At 38.5% G+C, this 18,144-nt stretch overlaps 1 protein-coding gene across 1 annotated transcript in view; it reads left to right on the top strand.

The window, feature by feature from the left end:
* Positions 1-18,144, top strand: part of col5a3a (collagen, type V, alpha 3a) — a 61,957-nt gene that overhangs the window by 26,351 nt on the left and 17,462 nt on the right. Inside the window, exons 5-27 of the mRNA XM_016248162.1 lie at positions 2,556-2,678; positions 4,989-5,456; positions 6,759-6,878; positions 6,981-7,106; positions 7,790-7,840; positions 7,943-7,984; positions 8,334-8,396; positions 9,401-9,475; positions 9,743-9,826; positions 10,879-10,935; positions 11,083-11,136; positions 11,225-11,278; positions 11,494-11,547; positions 13,858-13,911; positions 14,079-14,132; positions 14,498-14,542; positions 15,159-15,212; positions 15,348-15,392; positions 16,487-16,540; positions 16,665-16,709; positions 17,060-17,113; positions 17,433-17,477; positions 17,926-17,979. Coding sequence (XP_016103648.1) covers positions 2,556-2,678; positions 4,989-5,456; positions 6,759-6,878; positions 6,981-7,106; positions 7,790-7,840; positions 7,943-7,984; positions 8,334-8,396; positions 9,401-9,475; positions 9,743-9,826; positions 10,879-10,935; positions 11,083-11,136; positions 11,225-11,278; positions 11,494-11,547; positions 13,858-13,911; positions 14,079-14,132; positions 14,498-14,542; positions 15,159-15,212; positions 15,348-15,392; positions 16,487-16,540; positions 16,665-16,709; positions 17,060-17,113; positions 17,433-17,477; positions 17,926-17,979 — 1,875 coding nt within the window. The remainder of the gene's footprint in view (positions 1-2,555; positions 2,679-4,988; positions 5,457-6,758; positions 6,879-6,980; positions 7,107-7,789; positions 7,841-7,942; positions 7,985-8,333; positions 8,397-9,400; positions 9,476-9,742; positions 9,827-10,878; positions 10,936-11,082; positions 11,137-11,224; positions 11,279-11,493; positions 11,548-13,857; positions 13,912-14,078; positions 14,133-14,497; positions 14,543-15,158; positions 15,213-15,347; positions 15,393-16,486; positions 16,541-16,664; positions 16,710-17,059; positions 17,114-17,432; positions 17,478-17,925; positions 17,980-18,144) is intronic.

Genomic DNA, 18,144 nt, shown 5'->3' with positions numbered 1-18,144 from the left:
GCAGCATAGATGCTTCATTCACTGTTTGTAATATCCCACAATCCTGTGTGTGTGGTTTGGTGGTTAGTTAATAAAAAATAACATCTTAAAGCAGAATTAATAATTTGAGATTATCAATTTAATTTTCATTTGTTTCATTTTTTCCAGCCTGATGATTCAGTTCCTACCAGGAAAAATATTTTAGTCATTGAATATTCACTTTAATGACTAACAATGTTCACAAGCTAACCAGTCATGACATGATGATGACTTGGAAGGTGGCCTGAAGACAGTTTCCTTAAATAATTGTGTCAAGTCATTGACTATCTTGGCAGCAAACCCTTTAGTTTCAGTCACGTTTGCAGCAAAACATCTCTATTTGAGCAATGATTAAGAGTCCGTACCACCTCTTGTGCTTTAAAAAAAAGAAAGAAATTTCATCCTTCTTCGTTGTGCTTTTCAGAACAACCGTGATGATGAATGATGACTAATTCCCCTCATTTTTCTTTCTCTCGGGGTCCACTCCCCATTCATTCTAATCCTTCCAATAGAGCTGCATCTGTGTCATGGGGTCAGTGTGATCTGGGTGAGGCTTGTACTGGGGGATGTGTGAGTTCGACCCAATCTGAGGCCAGTTCCCAGGCCCTGGACTGAGGGGGAATCCAGAGGTCTTATATTCCGGTCCAAATCTCTCAGCGTGGGAAAGCTGCTCGGGAGCCTGGGGAGCCAGATTCTTACAAATCGAAGTCTTTCTGAACTAGAGAACTGAACTAGAACACACACACAAAAACAAACAGCAGATTATCCACATTTTAAATTATTTCTAGGATTATTTCTGTTTCTGATTCTGCTTAGAAGATGCAGATAAGATCCATAATATCCAGTTCATGTCTGGTCCGCTGATCCAGTTTTAAAACTGTGTTAACTGGCTTGTTTAGTTCTTGAGTTGTCAAGCACAAGGCTCTAATTTTAGCCGACAGATAGATAGAAGAGAACACTTGTGGGATCAGTGGAGTGTAATTAGTTGGCTAGGTATACGGATTTATTTTCCTTTTAAGATCCAACATATGTCAGATTAATGTGAGAAATGCTGTGGTTTGGCTGTACTCTACTGCCGAATGAGTTTGTGTATATTACGCATAACAATAATAATAATACGCATAACCTTTACTCTATTTATTATATGTAAGTGTGAACTCGTGAAATACATTTTATTTACAAATACGGTATCTGTTCATCCAAACAGATTTCAGAGTTCTATTTTATACCAAGCATCCTACAATACGCAAACTTTAATGTAATTCATTAAAAATAGAATATAGATGTTGTTTGCAACACATTTTATTTGATCAAAATACACTTTTGAAGCCACTTTTGAATGAAGAAAGATGTTTTTTGCAGCCAGATGGTAATTTTTATTTAAAGGAATTAGTGGATTAAGAGGATAAAGTGATTTAAAACATTTTTTAAATTTGCTTTATAAAGAGATATAGAGAATAAAGAACAAAAATAGAGCTACGTTTTTTTTTTAATATTGCATTTGAGCTATTTGCAAATAATTTTTTTTCTTTTTAAATATGTGCATAATCACTCTTAATCAAATGCTTAATATGTTGAAAATGGCTCCATAAATTTTTCTTGTCTAGTCACATTCAATTATGAATTACATGAATCACATGAAAAATGTATATAGGCTATTTTTCATTCAAAACAGCAAACTTGGAAAAAAGTACATTACAGGGTATTTCTGTCATTCATTTGCATCTTAAAACAGTTGTCAAATATTATATTTTTAGCTGCTTCTTACCTTGCTCAAGCATTGTGTTGGAATTCCCACCTTCTTTGATTTGACTGGCCATCTCAGTCATTTTGAAATTGCTGTGGCAGACCACCCTCAATATGTAACGTTTAGTCATTCTAACAACAATGGTCAATTTGGCCATATCTCATTATTAGGAGGAGACATGTCCCCTTCAGTGTCTATTGTGGTTATAGCACCAACCTATGGTTAGGGCCTGATTTCAATCTTGAGGGCAGCATAGTCAGAGATGTGTAGTCATTTTTCACACGTGCTTCCTCTGTGCTGGGACTATCACTAAATTGCTGCCCATTACACTGCTGCTTTAATTTCTTAGTGGGCTGATGCTGGTGCCAGAGTTTTGTGACAGGGACTGCAGTCAAATACATAGTCTTTTGGCTTTAACGGCAGCCCTATAATAGCAATATAGGAGACAGAGCGAATTTATGAACAATTTATTGAACAGTTTATAGAAGTCTAAAGTGTGTAAAATATATTTTTGAAGTGAAGATTGCTTTTCCTGAAGCATAAACGTTTATTTGCAGTGTGCTTCCAAAATGCCTAATACTATATGCAAAAAAATTTTGACAAGTTTTACCCCGATTTCATCAGTGTTACAAAAGTTGTTTTTCATCTTAATTTACTTTTCTGCTTTACATCAGCATGTTCTCCAGTTATGCAGTGTTAAACGGGGTTTTATTTCTCTTTGATCACAAGAATTACACCAGTGCAGTGAATATTACCGAATCAATGCATATGTTATATGTTTGTGTTACAGGGTGAGATCCAGCAGCTCTTGCTCGTGGATGATCCTCAGGCTGCGGCTGACTACTGCCAAGATTACATTCCCGATTGTGACAGCCCGTTGCCCAACAGTACCCAGAGTCTGGCTCCTGAAGAGGTTAGTGATTTCTCTGTGAGTTTGGCTCCCCATGTAATCAAAAAAAGCTCATTGTCTTATTTCCATCTGATTTATTTTACATCCATATGACATCCTGTTTTTCTGCCCAGATTTATTGGTCCATTCAGTTTGTCTTGTATTATTCTCCAGACTCCTCACATTTTAGCATGTGCAAAAGTATCATGTGCAAGTATCATGTGCAAACAGAGAAAGAAACACTTGTTTTCCCAATGAACTTTGAGCAACCAGCCTCACAGTTTTCCAGAAAATTGCAGACCTTTATGAAGACATAATTTGTTCCAGCTTGGCCAAAAATGTCTTCCTCTTTTTGGAAGAGCCCAAGAGCTGCCTTGGCTTCTCAATTCCACATTTACATTTATCTGTTTGCACTTTTTACTGTTCTGGCTTCTGGGCTCGGCTCCCAGAGCACTCATCTGAGCCAGCCAATAAACAGTACAGGCATGCATATGAATAAAATTGCTTGGTGCTTAGGTGCAAAAGCACTAACACTCCATCAGCTCTAGGAATCAACCAATCTATATTTTTAGTATAAACAATATTGTTTTTGGTTTAAACGCACAACTGTAGATGTGCATAAATTATTTCAATTATTTTATTTTCTGCTTTTTGATTCAAAAACAACAAAGAATTCATTAGACTGCAACAATAAAATATGCAAATATGAATATTTAAATAATAATAATAATGATAACACCAACAACAACATAGGGGTCTTTAGCACACTGCTAACATTAAAAAACCTCATTGATGGACTTAAACACATTAATACAAATACTGATTGGATTTATTCTGATTAAATAATGCAGTATACTATATGTAATATTATATAAACAAATATATACAATTCTGTTCAAAAGTTTGGGATCAGTAAGATTTTTATTTTTAAAATGAAATTAATACTTTTATTCAACAAGGATACATTAAATAGATTAAAAATAACAGTAAAGATATTTATAATGTTACAAAAGATTTATATTTCAAATAAATGTTGTTCTTTTGAACTTTCTATTCATCTGAAAATCATTAAATGCATCATTAAAATATTGAGCAGCAACTGTTTTCAACACTGATAACAATATGAAATGTTTCTTGAGCATGAAATCAGCATATTACAATGATTTCATGTGACACTGAAGACTGCAGTAAGGATGCTGAAATGTTAGCTTTGCCATCCCAGGGATAAAATATATTTTAAATTATATTCATTTATAAATTTTAATTTGTAATAATTTCACATTATTACTGTTTTCACTGTATCTTTGATAAGAAGAGATTTCTTCCAAAATCTAAAATATAAACACATACGGAGGAATTTATGGCTCCGGTGATTGGCTCAAAAATTTCTGTATTCTTTTTTTAACAAAGATGGTATTTTTTTAATTACATAATTAATTTTCTAATCACCGCTTAGGGGACAAGAAGCTTTCTTGCAAGAGCACTTCTTTGTCTTTCAAATAAACAGAATGGCCCATATTTGTTTTCATAATGTGATATTTTTTATGTGGACATTTTGAACATGTTTTTTCGATTGTGATGATTTGTGTTTGTTGTGAACATACACGTGCGGGTGAGTCAGCCCAGTGAGTCATCATGTCAGTAGGTTAGCATTTCTCTGCGGCCTTCTGGGAGGAACGCTTAAGGTCATTGTGCATTTATTTCTCCTCACAGCTCCCACGCCCAGTTTTGTGCAAGTGTGCTGAATGTAAATGTCTGCCTATGTCTCTCTCCAAGTTGGCTCAAGGAAAAGTGTCTATCGGCAGCCGTTCAGAGGTAGAGCCAGCTGGCTTTCAGTTCCCACAACAGCTGAGAGAAGAGGGACTAATGGCGAGATTCATCAGCATTGCTCACATTACTGACCTATTACCAGAGCTCACACTGATCTCATTCTATCCTGCCCGACTTGGCATCTCAACACCTCACTTTGGTTCTCACATTAATCATATAATCTCTACTCGACAGGCCTCATCAAGCCTATTCAGTCAGGGCCTCTCATAATAGCCTGTAAGCAGCTCAACTCTGACCCCTTGAATTGTGGGCAGATAATGTAGTGCATATCTGAATTGAGAACAAGTTCAACTTTGACCTAATTTGCAAAGAGAATAATACATTGTCTAGCGGAATCAGTCAGCTACCTTAATTTTAGATTCAATTATGTAGAGATGTAGAGAGCCAGTCATATACATTTTAGAATGATTTTGAAGTTGTGTTGTCCTTCTGTCTTGAAATTGTAAGCGTTTTAATTCTGTTCATCTATACCCGACCTCTGACCCCTTGCCCCATCTATAAAAGGCCAAACCCATCCATAACCTTGATGACATAATGCAGGAAGACGAACCAGTGGAACCAAAGAAACGCTCAAAAAAAGACCGCAAAGGCAAAAAGAACAAGAAAAAGAGAGATAAGAAAGGCAAAAAAGAATCCCGTAAGAAGAAAAAGGAAGCTGAAGCTCTTGAAGAAGGTTTTCTTGAGGTGTCCTCTAAGCTGCCGGAGTATTTGGTTCAAGAACCTCATCGAAGAACTTTACCAGCTGCAACAGAGCAGCCAAATCCACCTGTGACAGAGCAGCCCAAGTCACCAGTACAATCATCTCCAACAACAACGGTCAATCTGATGGACTCCATACCCGACATGCCCACTCACGAACCTGACACCTATCAGGGCGAACTCACCATAGCCATTACAAAGCCTGTGACAGATCATGAGGACCAGTCAGTGTTGGCAACAGCAGTTTCTGAGTCCCCAAATATGGAGGTGGAGGTAGAACTTACAGTGCCAGTGTGGTTGCCCATACTTCCTCCTCCCTCCCCATCATTCTCCTGACCAATCACTGACTCTCCCTCACACATTTTAACCACCAGTCATCCACTGTACTAACCAGCCTCTGCCATTCTAACCTCCCCAATAACAGCACCAAAACTCTTCTTCCAAGATGTTAGGCTCATAAAAGAACTACACCGTAGTTATAGTTTGTAGCTTTAGTGAGATGTGTTGATCAAAATGCATATGGATTATGGCTCATTGCAACAGTAACACACTGATGTGTGTCACAAGTTGAATATGAGACATGATGCATATTTTATTCAGGTTTTAGCATAGAGTTACGCTTTTATTTGTTGACTTGGCACACTTTATAGATTGAAACTGAAAGATGCACTCCAAGACAGAATGAAAAACAGGACTGTGTCTAACATAAATACATTTTCATGCATCTTTTTGATACATTCGCCTCCGACAGCTCTAATAGATGTAGTTTTTATTGAATGAATCAAGCTTCTGCTGAGGTAAAACTCAGATGCCAATATCAGTGTGCCAAGTTTGCTCACCCTTCCTTTCATGCTGCTATGGCTGCCATCAGAACATACGTCTTTTGTGCTGACATCTCCCGTTGTTAATAAAACCACCTACCCCACACTCACCAGCTTAGCAGTATGTATGACTTCAAGCCAGCTTTGTAACCAAAAAGTTTCTGTGAATTGTGCTAACATTTTAATTAGTCATCATTGACCTAGAGATCTGAAGCACAGTTAGGCCAGAAACATATTCTATGCAAGTACGCAAACGCAGTTGCAAATGCTTGGCCAGCACACTGCAAGTGCACAGGCAGGTTGTACATACTTAATATGGCTTCTTGCATTACAAAAAAATCTCGGTACTCAAGGGGGCAAAAGAGTTGCAATCAAACATCTGTTACTCTTCAGCGCTGTAACTTAAAACAAGATTTTCATCTTACTGTCACTCAGCCATGACAGTAGTTAACTTGAGGTGAGGTGGTGGGGGGGACATAAAACAAGACAAGTTTATGCTAATACACACTATATAGCACTCCCTTGTGGCAACGCTGAGAATGCAACGCATACGTATGAATTGCATTCAGATACATTTCGCAATTTGCAATCATGTACTTGTGTAGACTATATTTCAGGCCTTAGTGTCTCTGAAGCTCAGATGCCCAGTGAACCCAAACTAATGTAGAGTGGAAATGACTGACTGTGCTCGGTATCTCCATGGTTGTGGTTGCCATGGCTGTGCTGCGTCTAATTCTGCTGTGTCGGTGTGCAGGAAGAGAGGCCGATTAAAACGCCAGAGGTTGAGGAGTTTAGTGATGACCTTTATAGTGATGAACACAATGAGCTCTTGGTCTCCACAGTGACAGTTGGGCCCAATATCACAGACTATGAGGTATGTACTCTGGTTTCTGTTTCTGGGTTTTCCGAACATTGCAAGCATGTTTGAGGTGATAACCCTGACTGTGTGCTGTTGGGATGTTTTCTGCATTCATAGATCTCGGAGAATGATGAGTTTCAAAATGGCTCGAACAGCTTTGAACAGGAATATGAGGAATATGAGGTTTATGAGGACCGATTTGACCCAGCGGAGAGGGAAATGCCGGGCACATGGGATGGAGAGGTACACTTTTGTACCTCAATAATAAATTAACTAAAAACACACAAGCAAACATGGATTTCCTCTTCATCCCATTTAGGGATGCCCAAGTTGATACTAAAATAAGACAGAAATGCAGTAATAGTAGTTTTTATACAGTATCAGATTTATGTATAAATATGCAAAATGCATAAATATGCAAAAGCAATGTTTACTTAACTGAGAAATAATGGAAGATAAATGTCAGTTTTAATTCAGTTATTTTTGTTAATACATGTCCACTTTCCATTAGCTTATTTATTTATTATTTAATGTTTACATAAATAAAAACTTGAAAAGATTTTCAAAAAGTAATGTTTATTTAATTGAAAAATACTGAAAGCTAAACGTCATTGTTTTAATTAATTTTGAGAATACAGTATTTATATTGATATTTAACTTTTTAAATAAATGCCCACTTTCCATTAGTTAGTTAGTTTTATTTATTTATTTATTTATTCATTAATTCTTTCTTGATTTCTTTAAATATTTAACTTCTTAAATAAATGTTCATGTTCTATTGTTTTTGGTGTGGTATAAAAATTGGTATCAATAATCACAAATGTACACTGAAATTTTTATAAACTACTTTGAAAATTATTGTAACAACTCCAATCTCAACCAGTTGTGACCAAGATCTCATCTTTTACCTGTTCTTTCTCTTACAGGGCAGGCGATTTGACAAAGGACAGAAGGGAGAGCCAGCTGTTGTTGAACCAGTGAGTGCTGGAGAGTGAAGTTACACACACACACACACACACACTGATTTATGTTGGCTAATGCAATCTAATTCTAATCTCCTTGTGTTTTATACTAACTAGGGCACATATTTTCAAGGACCTCCTGGCCCACCAGGACCACAAGTAAGTCATAATACTATTAAGATTTAATAAAGCATGGAGTTTTTAAGAATAATATGGAAAAACATAGGGAAGAAATTGATAGCCTTCACATGGGTTTATTATAGCCCACTTACAATTTACATTTCAGAGATCTTTACAAATAAATTATTAAAAGCTAAAACTGAATAAATTTAAATGAATAAACTTGGCGTTGCATTTGCAACCATGTGAAAACAGGGGGTGCTGCAGCCCCCTCAGCACCCCTACTTCCCGCGCCCCTGCCTTCAAGTGAATTAAGGTGGTCTTGAAGTGGTGTCCAGTATTTTTTCATAAAAAAAACAAACAATTTGTGTGTCTGTTTATTCCCCAGGGTCTTCCAGGAATCCTTGGCATCACAGGACCCCCGGGACCCAGCGGAGACCCAGGTGATATGGTGAGTGTCCTCATAATCACTTGACCCACATGACTTGGCAAGAACCTTGAGTCCAGGACACACAGGACACAACCGAGACCCAGCGGAGACCCAGGTGATATGGTGAGTGTCCTCATAATCACTTGACCCACATGACTTGGCAAGAACCTTGAGACACACAGGACACAACCGGGGGATCGGGGGGATGATTGGACTCGTGTGCAGATGGAACAAACCTCACCGATGACTCAGAGCTACTCGAAGGGACCACCAACCTCTACTGAGACCTTAGGCATCAGGGAGTCATGACTCATCTGATAGTTTGACCTAATTTGCGCTGGACAGTGTGTCTGTTCTTGTAACGTGACTCACTCTTTACACACGATCCCTTAGCATGGTAAAACAGACAGCAGACTTCTAACTGCAATAAAGAGCCTGAATTCATCATTTACCTCTGACAGTAGGGATGAAGATTAAAAGAGTATTCTTTTGTCTCTGCTCAGTTTAGCGCCTCTAGCCGGTTGTGAATCAACTTCTCTGGGGTGTCAGCTTCACAAAAGAATTGTTTTAGTAAAAACATCAGACTAGGTTGAGAAAGTGTGTCACTTGAGATGTAAGCTCTTTTTGGCCTTGTATATCTATAGAGATCCTATAACGTTTCCGAAGCTGAAAGGCAAAGGAAAATATTCCAGCCGCAGGTTTTATCTTTTCTTTTGAAGGTTGAAGTTCTGTGTTGTTGGAAGAGGGCTGTTGACTGACAGCTTTGATTGGCTGAGCTCTTAAATGTTTTACACCAGGCAAATGAGCACAGTAGGCTTTGATACAGGCAACATGTTAAAAAAAAAAAATTTTCATTAAGTGTTAGACTGTATTCAGGAAACAAGCCAATGGATAGGGAATAAATTGAAGAACAATTGCTTATGCAATTGTTTTATCAAGTAAGTATTGCTGATACAATTGTGCACACATGCATGTACAGAAATGCTCCTTCAATTAATTGAGCTAATTGTCTCTCCTCCCGCAAGGGTCCTGAGGGACGTCCAGGGCTGCCTGGCGCTGATGGGATACCAGGTCCTCCAGGCACTTTGCTTATGTTACCTGTAAGATGAAGTCATTGCTTCAGTAACACATTTAAACCACTTACATCTCATTAGCAGGAGTTGTTTGCCAGAAGAAAATAATAAAAAATTTACATCACAAAACATGAGGCCTGGGCCTCAATAGCATATTTTGGCCACATGGTGGAGCTGTGATATAATCAGACTTAATGGCATCCAGTATATTTCCATTTATTTGTTAAAATATATCTTTAATAGTGACTTAATGTACATAAATTATTTAGTTAGTAATCTCTTTTTTGCACTCAGTTCCAGTATGGAGGAGACTCTCAGAAGGGACCTGTGATATCTGCTCAAGAGGCGCAGGCTCAAGCCATCTTACAACAGACCAAAGTAAGACACTCAAACCAAACGGTCTTTGGCTCTTACATCTGTCCCCTTCACTCATTTATCATGACTGTATAATCAGTGGTGTTTGCTAAAACAAGCATCACTTTCACTAATGCGCATACATAGGTTTACGGATTTCAACAAACCACTAACACCAAAAATATTGAAATTTGGAATGTACTGTAACTCATCCTGTATGTCTGATACAGACACAAATTAAACCTACAAGTTATGTGGCTATGTGAGGAGATGTGTCTGTTAGTTTTCTATTATATATTCTATAACTATTAATGTTATTTATTCCTGTGATGCAAAGCTGAATTTTCAGCAGCCATTACTTCAGTCTTCGGTGTCGCATGATCCTTCAGAAATCATTCTAATATGCTGATTATCTGCTCAAGAAACATTTATTATTATCAATGTTGAAAACAGCTGTGCTGCTTAATATTTTTTGTGAAAACTGTGACAGCATTTGATGAATAGAAATTTCAAAAGAGCATTTATTCAAAATAGATTTTTTTTAAACAATTGAAGTCTTTACTGTCACTTTTTATGAATCAATGCATCTTTGTTGAATAATTTTTATTCAAAAAACAACAATAACAAAAAAAAACATAATGACCTAAAACTGTAGTGTACTTGATTTATTCAAATAAAAATATAATTTAATATGACTGAATTGACCTGACTTCATTAGGTTTGTTTTTTTTTTCTTTGGTTTTACTTTTTTTTACAGCACACCAACACACAAAATCTGCTCAGAACTCTAGGCATGTTACAACCTACAACACCCTAGCTTTACACACAATGTCTTCAGACATTGTAAAACTATAGATGTTGCGTAATATTAAATGGTGTTACAGTGTATTATCCCAATACGTAGTTGTTTATGATCTATACTCAGCTTAAAGCCAGGTTTGAGAATAGGTCATTTTTTAATTTTGGACAATATAGAAATGTTACAAATTCAGTACAAATACAAGTATAAATGCAGGTTAAGGATGAAGAAAAACGTGGAACTTTTTCTGTTTGTTTTTATTTTTCTTTGCTTCTAGCTATCATTGAAGGGCCCTCCAGGTCCATTAGGTCTCACAGGGAGGCCAGGCCCAGTGGTAAGAAATCTTTGTCATTTATTTTCCAGTTTATTTCAGATTTTGTTTTAGCACAGGCTATGCTATCTACTCCAAATTCAGATTGTTTTTTGGGTTTATTGGGTTCAGTGGATACGTTCTGTCTTTGAAAATGTATGTTTCTTCCAGGGTCTTCCAGGTCCCAGTGGACTAAAAGGCGACAGTGGAGAGCCTGGGCCTCTGGTGAGGACATTTCCTTTTATATTCCCGCTTTACATTCAGTAGGCTTTGAAATCATCTCTCTGTCTGTTTCTTATTCTTCTCTTTTCAGGGGCCACGTGGGTTGCCAGGCCCTGCTGGTCTTAATGGGAAACCAGGGAAGAGGGTAAGACTGAACATCTTACACGTAGTGAAAAAAAAAAAATCAATGGAACAGTGATCAAAGTTCAAGTCTGATCCATTTAATTAACCTCATCATGAATATAAATTGGGCGATAACAGTTTCCTTATTGATGTGCTGTGTTTTTTGCTTCATGAATATTGCATAAAGCGGTGCAGAGAATATGATGACGAAGTGGTATTCTGTGTTTGACCTTGCAGGGCCGATCAGGGGCAGATGGAGGTCGAGGGGCTCCTGGAGAGACAGGAGCAAAGGTGATTCACCATATGGGACCCTGGACCACAAAACCAGTCTTAAGTCGCTGGGGTATATTTGTAGCAATAGCCAAAAATACATTGTATGGGCCAAAATTATCGATTTTCTTTTATGTAAAAAATCATCAGGATATTATGTAAAGATCATGTTCCATGAAGATATTTTGTAAATTTCCTACTGTAAATATATTAAAACTTAATTTTTGATTAGTAATATGCATTGCTAAGAACTTCATTTGGACAACTTTAAAGGCGATTTTCTCAATATTTTGATTTTTTTTTTGCACCCTCCGATTCCAGATTTTCAAATAGGTGTATCTCGGCCAAATATTGTCCTATCCTAACAAACCAAACATCAATGGAACGCTTATTTATTCAGCTTTCAGATGGTGTATTAATCTGATGATCAACCCTTATGACTGTTTTGTGGTCCAGGGTCACATATAGTCCCATTAGGACAGGCCATGCACAATAATAAGGACTGTGGCTGTATTCCACCATATATATCAGCTTCCTCTGCAATTCAAGTTTCTTCTCTGTGTTTACAAATCTGACTTTAACCTATGATAATTAGGTTGTATCTCGGCCAAATATTGTCCTATCCTAACAAACCAAACATCAATGGAAAGCTTATTTATTCAGCTTTCAGATGGTGTATTAATCTGATGATCAACCCTTATGACTGTTTTGTGGTCCAGGGTCACATATAGTCCCATTAGGACAGGCCATGCACAATAATAAGGACTGTGGCTGTATTCCACCATATATATCAGCTTCCTCTGCAATTCAAGTTTCTTCTCTGTGTTTACAAATCTGACTTTAACCTATGATAATTAGCGCTGCTTGCTAAGGCAAGTCACTACTACTATTGCTCATACTTAGCATTAGGGTGGTTGTTCAAATCCCTAACTAACCTATGATAATTAGCGCTGCTTGCTAAGGCAAGTCACTACTACTATTGCTCATACTTAGGTTAGGGATTTGAACAACCACCCTAATGCTAAATATTAAACCTCAGTACATATCTCATTTGAAATTGCAAGAAGCAAGAAACTCTTTAGCAACTGCACAGCAATGTCCTAGCAACCAACCACAAAAGAGTTCTTCAGGGATGATGTATTTTTGTAGGCCAATCCAAAGGTTACCATCACCCTGGTTCCCTCAACAAAAAGCCAGTAGATTTTTTTGCACTGGCTTTTGGATTATTGCAAAAAACAAGCTTTGTGACCAACAAAAGTCAATGATTCCTACACATTTTAAGATAATCTTCACATATGAACACAACTTATATAAGCCTAATATACAGTCACATGACTTTATTGTACCACCACTAAGCTTCGGACACCTCTTTAAATCTTTATTTAAAAGCTGCAACTCTATAAACACAATGGAAATGGACTAGTGAGTAGATAAGTCTTCCTATTTGGTGTGATGATGTTTAATGTTCTTGACAACTCCCAACTTCTGTACTCCCATTTAGCCACTTTTTACCATCCACCATTTTCAAGACACTTAAAAGCTTAAAAAAAAAATCACGAGTAAGGTATTATTACTAAAGTATTTTATGTCGTAGAATAAACATGAAGATATTTTAAGCTTGTGTGAACCACAGACCTTATTTCAGGCCTTTAACCAAAAAAACCCATTACAAAAACTTCGGGGTGATATTACCAGAATTGCAAAAATGGTAATTTCTGGGTTTTAGGACTCAGTCCCGCAGCTCTCTATGTGTTGTCGAGTTTTGCATGGGCAACCACCACAAATATCCAATTTTTGTTTGTGATTAGCTTGTGTATGTATGTACTCAATTTGTAGATTCAGCTGCCAGAGCTAAAAGGAACACCGGAAACTTTAATTTGACCCTAATCGTTCTGGTCATTGATGGAACAGTTTGCTACTGAGAGCTGTGTTTTATTGTGTGCACTGACAATAGCAAGCATTCAGTCCTGTCCAGCTGCAGGACCCGTCAGTAAATAAATCACACAGAGCTATTTAGCACAACAGCAGCGTGTTTGATGAGGAAGTGTGAGGTGCTCCCGCAGCTCTCAGAGTCCCAGCACCGGATGCGGGCTGAGAATCGCAGCAGATGGGAAGGTTCCTCTGAGGCGGCCTGTCAAACCCTGCCACATGCCACACACACCTCTGCCCCATAGTCACTACTCACATCTGTGTGTTTGTGTGTTCGAAGCAAAGCATATGATATTGTGAAAGAACACGAGTTCTGTTTAGCTAATGAAGTGTGCTGGTAGATTGTGTGTTTGAAAAGGCTGTTTTGTCGATCTTGCTCATGGATCTCTTTCTTTTTTGCAGGGTGACAGGGGCTTTGATGGGCTACCTGGTCTTCCAGGGAACAAAGGACATCGAGTGCGTAAAGAACACCAAATTACTTAAATCACACAGTCTGTTTACTGCTCATTCAAGAGTGGCTCTTAGATGTGTCTAAATGCTCCACTTCACTTTTAATAAATCTAATTTAGAATTCACATTGTGTGCCGTATCTCAAACGTGACTCTCATGTGAACATTCCTCAGGGAGACCGGGGAAAACCAGGACCCCAAGGTCCACCTGGAGAGCCCGGTCATAAGGTAATACAGATTCGCCTTTACTTCTATCCTGTTTTTCGCAGCTTTGTGTAACCCCCTAAATTAGTCTTTTATCAGATTACTAATAATCCGTTTAAAGATCCCCAGGTGTGTACTCACAAATCGCATGAAAGAGACAAGCCTTGCACTGTGTGGGATGTTCTCATTATGCAAAGTTGAAAAATGTATGCAGCAACGATTCACATTGATCACAGCTTTCAAGAATGGGAATATTTTTGCATACATAACCCTTCTGACATCCTTCCTCAAAGACTAAAGGCCGGATCTCACTTATTTTTTTCCTACCACAATGAAGATGATTATATTGGCAAACTAATCTGAATGTTGATTGAGATTTACTATTGCAGGGTTCGGATGGACCTGTTGGACCAAGAGGGCAACCGGGAGAACCTGTAAGTGGCCCAACCCACAGAAAGATACACATGCACATGGGCGCATAAACACATACACGTCTCTGACATCCCATGGGCAGCCCCGTGTTCATGCTTGGCACAGCCTGATTAATGGTGGCTCAAGCGCCATTTAAGTCTCGGCAGGTGAGCTGCGATCCATTGAGGCACTGGCTGTTTAAATGGATCACCCAGAGTAGTAAGGGACTTGAGCACCATTACGTAACGGTGCCTGCCGAGAGAGAGAGAGAGAGAGAGATGCTGTGGAGATAAATGTGGGGATGGAGATAGATGAGCTGGGAGATTGGTGAAGGGAAGAGATGAAATCCTGGCCTGCATGATTATATTTCCATATCAATCAACTCCCTGGAGATCACAGATGTGGCTCTGGAACAGGTGGCTTGGCCGGTGTACAAAGACCAAGACTGACAAACACAAAACACACACGCCAGCCATACACATATACACACACACACACACACACACACACAGCACAGCCTAAACAGATGTACACCCTTGTGCATATACCAGCTGTAATCTGTAGTTATATACTATTCGATCATTAACACACTTCACCTTCATAACGTTAATGGAAGTTTCTGATTGTTGTTCTTTACAGGGGCTAAGAGGACTTGTGGGGTCAAGAGGGCCACCTGGTCCACCAGGGCAGCAAGTAAGACAATTGCCCATCCTTCATATTTACATAATGGCTAGTTTTCATGCACAACACGAATAGAGGTGCTGTGGTGTTATTAGGATGTTTAACTGCTGCATTATTTTGAAACAAAACATTGTGTTTTGCTTTTAGGGAATTCAAGGAGTCAATGGTGTTCAAGGGGCAAAGGGCAACTTGGTAGGTCTACTATGAAGTTTTCCATGCATGTATTACACAATGTCGGCCGACAAATTAATTCCAGAATAGAGCACTGGAAGGTTTAGTATGGTTGTTCGAAACAACATGTCTGATATAACCATTGAGAAATAACCTGTAGAGGATCTGTTGTACTGGCAGACAGGGTAACACATCCCTTGAGAACTGTAGAGCAAAGTTACCTCAAGCCTGCATCTTTTCAATTGACATATGCTGCCGTTAAGCCATGTTGAAATGATAGTATTTACACGAAGATTGCAAATGAATTATACCACAATGGTTTAATTACCAGTGGGAACTCTACATTTTCTTTGAGCCCCAATTTTCAGAGTTGGGGGCGTGTCAATTAAAGAATCACAAGAGAAGCTAACTGATATTGGTTGTAATTAAAGGAATGATCCTGGGTTAAAAACAACTTATGCTTTATTGACAACATCTGTGGCTTACCACAGAAAATTTGGACTCATTCAACAGTTTTTAAAAAGAAATGTGTTGACAGAAATGCACTTACAATGAAAGTATATGGATATGTTGGCCATTACCCATATGGGTAAGTCTCCCATTCTCTGTGTTTAATCATTATTTGTTGTTTTTACAAACTGGGAGTTGATTTTTTTTCTATGGGTTGAATTTTCATTGTGAATGTTGACTGTACATTTTAGTTTGTATGCACTTTGTGTGCTGTTGATTAAAATCAGTTATAAAGCTTATAGAAAATGCTTCTCATTTAGCCCGTTTATGAGGCGACAGCCCTGCGCAGCAAAACTATATTTCCCATCATTCTCAGTGACAGCTGGAGAGATCTAAAACACATAGTTAAAGCACCAATAATGCACATCCTTTGCTCTTGATTTTGTGGTAATATAGCAGCAAATAAAAAAGTGAAATAAAGAGAATAAATATTAAATATCCCACCATGTCCATTTTAAATGAACGCACATAGTCATAATTAGACTTGCAAACTAAAGTAGAAACTTTCCAGGAGGACTTGAAGGCAGCAAAAGTCCTAAACTAATGTCTTTACAAAATGATGATTATCATCATGCAAAACTAATGATTTTTTCACCATTTTACAGGGACCACCTGGTGAATCTGGACCTCCAGGTCAACAGGGGAACCCAGGCATACAGGTATACATCTATCTACACTCCAGTACTGCCTAATGAAGCCATGCCAGCAATGCAAATGTGCACTGTTACTGTAGAACAAATCTAACACTTTTGCCTTTGAATAAAGAATTGTGTTCTTTTTCAGGGCTTCCCTGGTCCACAGGGACCTATAGGCCTGCCAGGAGAGAAGGTAAACTCTACAAGTCTTGCTTTATTTCAGTTTTAAAGCACTGACCTTTGACCCCTTACTAGATGAGCATTTGAAAAGAAGCGTTGAGTGTGGGTGAGTGAGCATCTTAGTTTGTGTGCTTTTATTCATATTTCCATATGAAGCTAGACAGATAATCAATAGTAAAACTTCACGTACGTACGTACACACACACACACACACACCTTCTCTCAAATGTGCCTAAGCACATTATTGATATTGATTGCATTTAATATACTAAGTATAAAGAAGGTTTTGTTTTGTGCTTTGGATCAGAGGATTCTATATTAAGCGTGTGTGTTTGTTCGTTTGTGTTTTTTTTTCCCAAACAGGGCCCTGAGGGCAAACCTGGAATGCAGGGCCTTCCTGGAATTGATGGTCCTCTTGTAAGTACTGTTCTCCAAAACTATCATAGGACTGAATTTAAAATTATTTTATTTATAAAGTATCTCTACTAGCCAGCAGGGGGCACTATGGTGCGTACTGACACATGCGCATTGGCAAATTTCATTCACTACCACAATTATTCACAATAAATCTTCACAGCATAATTTTCATGCACAGAATGCTGAAAAAGTGATGATGCAGAATCCTTAGTCCAGGCCTGGCCTTTTGTGTTGGCTCATTAGCTCTCTCACAGAAACAGGATGTCCCCTAATCAGCCCGCTGTCATGCTAACACCTGGTTATCCTGTTTAAATCACAGGGTCATCCTGGAAGAGAGGGACCCCCTGGGGAGAAGGGACACCAGGTGGGTTACAATCACACGCACACACTGCTGCTCCACTGACCTGAATAAGCGTTGAAAATTTGAAGAGGAAACGGAGAGAGCCAAGAGTCTAAATGCAGCACCATACAGAAAAGCGCTGTCCTGTTCACGGTCCCCTCTGTCTGAAGCCTTTTGTTACAGGCGCTCCAGCTGCAGTCGCTAAATTATCACCATTCACAAAGCATAACGGTGTGCTTTTATGCATGCGCTATCGCAGTAATTGCACACTTGAATCAAGCCATCCATATTGTGTGGTCATTGTTTCGTTTTCACCAATGTTGCCTCTCATCACCAAGCATTCATGTTAACGTATTATATTGGGCATGCAATAGTTTAATCATAGATAAATTACAGGGTATTTATTGTTAATGCAGTGCTTTCTCCTTCACTGCTTGAACTGTAAACTGACATTGCCTGTTTTTCTATTTAGGGTTTATCAGGAGCACAAGGGCCGGTTGGATATCCCGGGCCCCGTGGAGTCAAGGTGAGCAGTTTTGAGATCGCAGCTTGTACGGTTAGCTCCAAAAACACTCAAAGACATTCGGTCTAGGATGGCAGACTTTTGATTGACAGTCTGACTGTGGGTGAATGGCAGACAACTGGCTCAGGTAAACCAGTTTAATTCTCCCCGGAAAAACCTTGACAGTGC

This window comes from Sinocyclocheilus grahami, unplaced genomic scaffold (genome assembly GCF_001515645.1).
Source record: "Sinocyclocheilus grahami isolate Dianchi unplaced genomic scaffold, SAMN03320097.WGS_v1.1 scaffold868.1, whole genome shotgun sequence".
Classification (NCBI taxonomy): domain Eukaryota; kingdom Metazoa; phylum Chordata; class Actinopteri; order Cypriniformes; family Cyprinidae; genus Sinocyclocheilus; species Sinocyclocheilus grahami.
The sequence above is the reverse complement of the archived record's forward strand: the minus strand, read 5'-3'. Positions and strand labels throughout refer to the sequence as shown.